This window comes from Podarcis pityusensis (genome assembly GCF_964106645.2).
Source record: "Podarcis pityusensis genome assembly, chromosome: 6".
In the NCBI taxonomy this organism is placed as follows: Eukaryota; Metazoa; Chordata; class Lepidosauria; order Squamata; family Lacertidae; genus Podarcis; species Podarcis pityusensis.
Window position 1 is genome coordinate 38,993,853 of NC_138030.1, and position 9,130 is coordinate 39,002,982.

A 9,130-nucleotide genomic window follows, 5' to 3' on the forward strand; every position below is an offset into this window, starting at 1 on the left:
AAGTAACAGTCTGACCACACCTGGAGTACTGTGTCTGGTTCGGGGCACCAACATTTAAGGAAGACATTGACAAGCTGCAGTGTTTGCAGAGGAGGGTAGCCAAGATTATCAAGGGTCAGGAAACCAAGCCTTATGAGGAACCGTTCAGGGAGGTGGGTATGTTTAGCCTGGAAAAGAGAGACTGAGGGGAGATATGATAGCTGTATTCAAATATCTAAAGGGCTGTCATGCCACACAGAGGATGAAACAAGCTTATTTTCTCCTGCTCTGAGGGCTAGGAGCTTCCTGCAGCCAATCAGAAGCTTCACTTTGGAAGTCGAACGTTTCAGAAGTTGAACGGACTTGCGGAATGGATTCTGTTCGAATTCTGAGGTACGACAGTACAGTATCATACTCTTCTGAACATATTACAGATGAAAACAAGATTTCAACTGTGTGATCTTGAAGTTAACTGCAACAAGATACTGACCTTTACAAAAAGCTGGGATTTGTGTCCAAGTGTAATTCTCACGACAAGTAATAACAGGAGTTATTTCAGGGATAGTGTCGTAACCTTGGCGGCAGATATAGGCCACAGTGGTGTTGGCAATATAGTAATCCTTCCTTTGCCCTTTCTTTAATTGAGCAAATGCAGACCTTGGTGGGCTCATGCAACTGCCTGGCAACAAAAGCAGACAAAAGAATGGGGAAATGTGCTGGGAAGGATTTGACAGAGAGAAAGAGACTTTTCCTTTTGATTTTTGAACCTTTTGATTGCAATACTGCGTTACGTGACAAATGCAGGCAACTGGCACTGTCGGAATTTTGCTGCCAGATAAATACCTTCCTGATTGCTGAGCCATTTGTGGGCTGCTGGTATTACTCTGCCATTTCAATGAGAAGCTGAGAGTCACTCCAAGGAGTCTTAGCTGAATTTTAGGAAAATGTGGTTTTACCTGCCAGTTTTTTATATTTTTTTTATTTATTTTTTACATAAAATATAATAATATTCAGCTGCAGTTATTTAAGGCAGTCAGGTCTCAATCTGACAGCCGAACCCCACTCTCTGATTAGGAGGAAGTCAGAGAACAAACTTCAGATGTTCTGAAGAAACCTCCATCCATCATTATCGGGGAAAGCAAACCTCCGGGAAGGCGGATTGCAGAGATCAGCTTGGACACTGTTTAACTGCTTTTTAAAGAGTCCAGGACTGCATATCACATTCCGTTTAATTATTTCATAATGTTAGGCATATCTGCTCCAGCAAAACCTCATGCAGAATATTTTGGAGGGCATACACAATAAGGGGTTGGATCCAACTAACTTAGGTCCAGGAAATAACCCTAACTTCCTCCCTCCCTGAAAGTGAGGGAGGGTGACAAGAGGAGCCACTTTGGGCCCAGTATTGGAGGGGCTCAGTGCTGTGCCACACACCTGTGACATCACAAGTGTGGGGCACACCTGTGACGTCACTTGCACGGGATGTAATGAGCACCTGTGACATCGCACACGTGCACAACTGGGAGACGCCCAAGCGCCTAGCCCAGCTCACCAAGCTTGGTGGTGGACCAAGCAAATCTCCTGCCAGCCAGGCTGCGGCATGGCTGCGGCTGGCACGGCCAAAGTGGGAGCCACTACTGCGTCTGCCACAGCAGCAGCGGTCAGTGGCAGAGGCAGGGAAAACGGCGGCAGCAATGCAATTGTAAGACACCCTGAGAACCTGTAGAACAATGGGATATAAAACATTTGCTTACAATCCATCAATACATGAATTAAACAAGATGTCACCCTTGATTCTAAAACGAATAGTCGTTTAAAAAGCCAAAAACAACCCCCTCTTTCCCCCCCATAACAATATGTCAAGGATAGGTACATTTAAAAAATAAACACTTACCCACACAAAACTGTTCTATGTGTGACCACTTTGAATCTGGAAGACATGTTACAACATCTACTTTTCCATAGACATTAAAAAAGTTGCCCAGACACTTGTAAATTACCGTTGAGCCTGGAGGGAAAGATGCGCCCTCAATATTCTTATGAGGGACTCCATTGCGAATGACTGGTGGAGGGCCACAATCACCTATGATATGCAGAAAATATTGCTTTTAAATCAATGCATTGCTGGCATTGTATTCAAAAAATATTACTATGGATTTACCTTGAGAACTGGCAGAAACACACATCATTACCTTGTTCAGTTTCATTCAGCTTTCATGCAGAATGCTGTGTTTTGTTTTAGATGTATATTGCAAGGATGATCAAGCACTTATAAAACACCTTAAATGCACAAACCTTTTAACAACCAGTATCTCACCCATCCATCTTCCCAAACCTGAGACAGTCCCTATTTAGCAAAGGTGAAATGAACTAGCATAGAGTCATTGATCCCAAGACTCTCAGCCAATCTAATTCTCTATTTTAGCCTACAATAGCTGTAAGAATAAAAAAACCAAACAGATCAGGCAAAGCTGACCTTACTATTAGGCAAAGTAAGGTAGCTGCTTCCTGTGGTTTTTATTAGTTCCCACCCTCAATACCTACATTTATTTAGCTTTTTCCAATCTCCTGAACTGGCAATGAAACTTGCTTGTTTCTGAGTTGGGCAGGATTAGCCGGTTTTCTCATCTGGTCACCTCCCAATATGTCATAGGCAGTAGTGCTGGGAAAGTCCTCTGTTTGAGTGAGCAGGCAGAATGGCAGCCAGCCCAGGACATGCACTTTAGCAAGCATTACATTTGTGTGCATGTTATTCTGCTGCCATACCGACCTACCATAGTTTCCAGATCTGCCAGGGAAACCTTGCTGGCGGTTCCCATGCCTAATAAGCACTGTGGTGCAGGGGCCCATGGTGGGGCGTTCTCTGCTTTACCCTCTCTTCTGAGGTGTGTCTCACCACCACATTGCTTTCATTTCGATGGCAATACAGCTCTTCGCCTATGTCCTTGTGGAGGGGGAAAGTGTGCAAGGGATTTGTGTATTTTGGTTGGTGGTGCTGCTTTTCAGTCTTTGTTTAGGATTTTGTATTGGGTTGTTTTATGCTTTTTTAGATTTATGGTGAAGTCTGATTTTGAAGTTTTTGATTTTGAAGAGGCCTTTAGGTGAAGGGTGGATTATAAATACTTTTGATAAATAAATAAAATTGCTGCTGCGTTGTATACAGGTGACCATTCTGGGCACACTTTCAGCCCTGGGGATGGAATGGGCTTACAGTCTTAAAAGTGTTGGAGGAAAGAACTGCCTATGTATGCCTCTGCCCCTCTAAGGCTACCAACTTCCCTCGGCGCTGTGATGGAACCTGTTGAATATCAGCTGCTAGTCCAGTGAGCTTTTGGGCATGGAATAATGTAGGAAGCTAGCCAGATCTTTGCCTCAGACAGCAAAATGCCATGTCAGCTTGTGGTGAGACAAGAATGACAAACCACCAGCGTGCCCAGGAACCAGCTGTTGGCACAATGCCACACTTAACCCACATTTAAGATGCTTGCAAATTGAACTTTAAAAAAGCTGGGAGGGGGAGGAGAAGAAAAGAAAACAAGAGTTAGCAAAATCGTGTTTCTTGTGCTCACAATATTTACAGAAAAGCCACGGAGCTTTTTAATAAGTAATTTTGTTATTGCAGCTAGGAGAAACGTGGAGACAAGAGCGTTACACTAACATATATGATTGCAGCATTACCAGCCAAGCATCACAGGGCTCACCACAAACCTTATTTATCCAACAGTGCTGCTCTGCCTACACAACAGGCTTCCATGTGCACATCAAAATTAACTCTATTTTCCTGTCACCTCCAGCCCCCTGCATGCCCTCAAAATCAGGTCTGTAGGGATAGAGGACCCTCCAGAGCATACTGGGGCATGCCAAAGGCCAGGAATCAGCATTTGGCAAAAGCTGTAAGAACCTAAAAATAGTCTTGCTGGATCAGCTCAGTGAGACATCTAGTGCAGCATCCTATTATCACAGTGGAAATAGCCACTCCTAACCACCAAGTGTTTACAAGTGTTGTCAGCTTTGCAGATGCGCAAGAGGCCATTGCCAAGGTTACTCATATTGGCCAAACATTTGTATCCAACCAGAACACTGTCTCAGTGCCACTTCTTCCCTACTCTACATGCTCTCTCTCACACACAGTATCCAAGCACTAGGCATCTTGGCCAAATTTCAATACACCAAATTAGGCATATCAGAACTTTGTTCTCACAGCTTTTGAAGGAGTATTCTTTAAGGATATAAATCACATGAGGATGTCACTAGTGGGCTGTGCTTGAGTATGCATAATTACATATACTCTTTCCCCTCAACAGTTATAAAAGTTCTTCTTCAGCTTGCAATGCTGAATCATTGGAAGGATGTGACTAAACATACAGCAGTAACAAAAATATCTCTAAGTCAACGGGCAGTATCCAATGAAGTCACTCAGATAGCAGAAGGACTTCTGGTTCCGCAATATAACTTCCCCTTTCTCTCTCCCTGCACACCTCCTAAAGTAGTTTAGGGTTCTTCCTTTATGGAGCATATTTAGGGAGCATACAGGGAGAGGAAAAGGAGAGGATGTTCCACTACACCGTGCAAGCAGAAATGCTTGGGCTAATGGAACTATTTTGTTGGATACTTCCCATAATTTAAACTCACCACTAGCACACAGCACCGGTACTTGAAAAGTCCCTGCAAGTTCTTTGTGGCAGCTGTTGTAGATGCAACTGTTTTTTAAATTTAATTTTATTTATTTCTAATTTTAACAAAGTAAGAATAATAAACAAATAAAAATAAAAATGTGATAGTCTGACCCCTTTCCTTTTTAACAGTGCAAATTCTACAAATACCTTCCATATCTCATCAGAACCATTTCTCCTGTATATTCCCCACCTTACCTTAATAGCACATGTTAATTTATCATTAATAGCTATATCCCACACCTCTTTATACCATTCTTCCATTTTATATTCACACAGCACTGGTACTTGAAAAGTCCCTGCAAGTTCTTTGTGGCAGCTGTTGTAGAGGCAACTGCTTTTTCAGCAATTAACTTATCACTGCTTTCTGATAAAAAGCTGATTTCCGGCTGAGCAGTCTCATGCCCATGCTTAGCAAAGCTCAATCCAGATAAGATGGAGTTTGTGGGTGGTTCCCTAGACTGGATGGATGGGGGGAAGCCTCCTCTTACATTCCCTCCAAACAAGCAGGTAATAGTTTGGGAGTACTTCTGGATCCATCACTGTCGTGGCCCTGGTGGTGCAGAGTGCCCTCCCCTCCATCAGCTTCAGATGGCGGCCCAGGCCCAACTATACTCTTATTTGGGCAGGGACAGCCTATCTTCTGTTGTCTACGTTAGATCACTGCACATAGGACTGCAACGGAAGGTGATTCAGAAATCATAGTTGGTGCAGAATTCAGTGGTCAGATTGCTCAATAGGGCAAGACGGCTTGAGCACATAACACCAATCCTGGCCTGACTACACTGGTTACCAGTTAAGTTTCCAAGCCCAATTCAAAGTGCTGCTTTTGACCTATAAAGTCTTATGCAGTTCAGGACCCCAATACCTCAAAGACCACCTCTCCCTGTAAATCACCCTGGACCTGGCTTTCGTCACCTGGAAGATCTGGAGGGTGGCAATGTGAGAATGGACCTTTTCAGTGGTGACTCCCTGTTTGTGGAATGTTCTGGCACCAACATTATATAAAAATCAGTTTTAACCAGGCTTTTGCCTCTTAATTATCTTTGGACTTGAGTGCGTGGAATGTTCTAACCCTGCCTTTTAAAAAACAGGATTTTACTTTAGGGTCTTTATTTTTTCTTTTCTTTTATACTGGTTTCAATGTATGTGTTTGTTTGTATGTACATATATTGAAAGTTGCTTTGAATTACCTTGGTAAAAAAGATGAATAATTTTTAATAATAATAATAATTCACTGTCTTTTTGAACAGAATGGTACAGAGCACACTTAAATACTGTGCGAAGCTAACTGCCCCAAAACCATGTACTCCCTCAAACTGGATTGTATGAAAATAACCTCTGAACATCACCTCACATAGGCCCTGTTCTAAAAGAGTTGCATTGACTGCCAGTTCATTTCTGGGTTCAATTTATAGTACTCACTTTAGTGTTTTAAGCCCTAAATAACTTAGGCCCCACATAGCCTGAAAGACCTTCCCTGCAGAACCTCACAGGTGTTAAGATCAGCAGAGGGGAAGCTCTTGGGAGTTTCACAGCCCTCGGAATTTGTGGGGGGGGAGGTTGGCCCAGAAGATTGTATTCTCTGTGGAATCCCCTAAATTGTGGAATTCCCTCCTCAAAGATATATGTCTGGCTTCTTCACTATTCAGCTTTTGGCAAAAGATGAAGATGAACCTCTCCACCTTTGAGATGTGTTTTTTCGGGGCCCACTCTATTCCTTTGATTGTTAACTGTTTTAAATATTGAATTTTAAATTGTAAACCAACCTGGGACCTGTTAGTAAAGGGTGTGTAATTAATGATGATGAGAACAACAACAACAACAACAACAACAACAACAACAACAACGTGAAATTGTAGAAATTGCTTTAGGAATGTGCTTTCTTTTTTGGTCACTAACACTAGTAATCAAGAGGAAAGGAGAGCAAAATTGTCAAGTTCAGATGTCATCATGATTTCCAACACTTATTTCAGCCCTGATACCTATGGTTGCAGTTGGGGTTTTTTTGGGGTGGGGTGGGGAGGTAGTTTATTCCCATCAAATTAGATGTGCTTCAAGAATTAAACAACAAACCACTGACAGGTTTTTTTTTTTTTCCATTTCCACCATACTTTTCTGCCAAACAGGCTCTCAAAGCAGTTTACAACACAAACACAATCCATACAAACAGCGGATTATTTTGATTAAGCTGATTATTTGGATATTGTGTTTTTAGAACCAATTACTTGGTGAAAATGTAATACATCATCTTTAAATATCACATTCTAAGAAGGCCCAGTCCTGCCTTACTCCCCCAAGAATCAATGGGACTTCACCTATTCCTGAGTTGCACCATATACAAAGCAACTTAAGAAAAGCCTCTTGCACCAGGCCAGTGATCCACCTAGTCCAGAATCCTGTTCTCACAATGGCCAAGCTCCCCTCCTGCAATTTCCAGCAGCTGACCTTCAGAAGCATACTACCAAGAAGTACCACTCCAGTTAGGGTGACTTTAAGTTCTATGAGTATATAAATTCTATGAAACGATTTGGTATTTTCTTTCTTTCTTTCAAAATCGCTCTTTGGGTGAGGCAAATTATATCAAATAAAAACAAAGGAACGAAGTATCAGGGGAGTTAAAAGGTAGAAACAGGCTTGATATCCACTTGGCTGGGAAGTTGTTTTGGTCTCTTTCTCCCTACCCTACCCCTCCATTCATACTATTAGTGACTGGATTAACTATAAAGTGTTCCATTCTAGATTAAAAATGTGCTTGTTCATTCAAACATCATTCAGAATAATACTTGTTAGTTTCCGCTGGGCATTCCTACTTATGCTGCTGAGTAAGATTTACTCAAATCCAGTTACCAGTTACTGTATATAGTTAAAACAACAGACATATATGATGAAATACTACCTTCCCCTCCCCCACACATACCCACATTGCAGGAGGATGGACTGGATGACCCTCAGGACTCCTCCCAACTCTACCATTCTATGATTCTATATGATGAAATACTATACTACGTGTGTGTGTTTATTTTATAAAATTTATACACTGATTGATTGTAAAAACACCCAAAGCGGTTTACAAAGGACAGTAAAAGCAAGAAAAAAATTACAACCCTACTTTAAAAATGTACAAAAGTTAAAATACTAAAACAGATTAACATTACCTCAACTTTCTGAGCAGCTGGGTAGGTCTGTCTAAATAGGAATGTTTTTAAACAGGTGCAGAAAAGTGTGTGTGTGTGTGTGTGTGTGTGCGCAGATATGTGCCTTTCTCAAACTCGAATCCCCAGATGTTGCACTACAACTCCCATCCTCCCTAGCTACTAGGACCAGTGGTCAGGGATGATGGGAGTTGTAGCTCTACAACACCTGAAGGCTGAAGTGTGGGGCTGGTGTTTATGTATATATATATTTATATATGGGGTGTGGGTGTGTGTACCAAGTTTCCCTGCCCCTTTGAGCCACTGGGAGCTAGGAGCGCCCATCACACACTCACTCACTCACTCACTCACACAAGTAGAGGAAATCCTTCCCTACGGTATAAAGAACCAATATTTGAAGTTGGGCAGGATGGTGGGCGCTCCTAGCTGGCTCCCAGTGGCTCCAAGGGGCGGGGGGGGGAATCCCCTCTGTCGAGTGGCGGCTCCCGTTTTCCCTCCAGCTACTCACTCAGGACGCCGGCAAGTAGTGAAGAAAGCACGAGGAGCCTCGGGCCAAGGCTGGGCGGCGAGAGCATCGCAGCGCGCAGCGTCCGCGCCCTCCAAGAAGAGCCTCTTCCAGGGAGCGATTAAGGCTTCCTTCCAAGAACGCCGCCGCGAGAGTCCGCGGGGCGGGGCCTCGAGGGGAGGAATCCGTCGAGGCGGAGAGAGCGGGGAGGTTCAGGGGGTTGCGGCGGCGCGCGAGGGGAACCTCTGCCCGCCTCCTCCTCTTCGCGCTGGGAAGTGCAAAAGCTGCAAGGAAGTTATTCTGTCCTCTCTCCTCTCACACAGTTTTTGTTTTCCCCGCTATGACGTGAAGCCTGGGAATTTCAGCGGTTCGTTGTCAGACTTGCCAAGGATGTTGCTACCACAGAATGAAAATAGTTACTCGTTGGGGGAATTCGAAAGTTTAAAGACCCTTAAGGCTCAGCCCAGAATTATAGCCTCGCTCGGTTTTCTAGTTACGCCCCAAAGCGGAATGTTAAGGTGTGGTGGTGATGGTGTTGTTTTTTTGGCAAGGCGTCTGTGGGAATGCCGTCATGTGTCTTTTTTTCAAAGATAAAACTACATAGACTCGTAGAACTCGCTTCAGAATTGGAAGGGACACTAGGATCATCTAGTCCGCCCCCCTGCAGTCCAGGAGTCTCATATTCACTCGTGCCTGAACAATATTGTATTTCAGATTAGATTAGTATCAGGCCCTGGGGAATGTACAGAAGGCTTACTACACATAGGGAACCTCGGGCCCAGGGCCAAATGTGGCCCTCCAGGCCTGGCTGGCTGCTG

The 9,130-nt window shown here is 43.5% G+C and overlaps 1 protein-coding gene across 10 annotated transcripts in view; it reads right to left on the reverse strand.

The window, feature by feature from the left end:
- Positions 1-8,757, reverse strand: part of LOC308478897 (membrane cofactor protein-like) — a 51,710-nt gene extending 42,953 nt beyond the window's left edge. For 3 of the 10 annotated variants that reach the window (XM_081009057.1, XM_081009061.1, XM_081009059.1), the window contains exons 1-3: positions 8,316-8,751; positions 1,874-2,062; positions 470-658 (exon numbers count right to left, since the gene is read on the reverse strand). In XM_081009057.1, coding sequence (XP_080865183.1) covers positions 470-658; positions 1,874-2,062; positions 8,316-8,382 — 445 coding nt within the window. In that variant the 5' untranslated portion in view covers positions 8,383-8,751. Of the gene's footprint in view, positions 1-469; positions 659-1,873; positions 2,063-8,315 lie in introns of all 10 variants that reach the window. The other 7 variants (XM_081009058.1, XM_081009055.1, XM_081009062.1 and 4 more) reach the window with 6 other exon arrangements.
- Between the last annotated feature and the right edge of the window lie 373 nt (positions 8,758-9,130).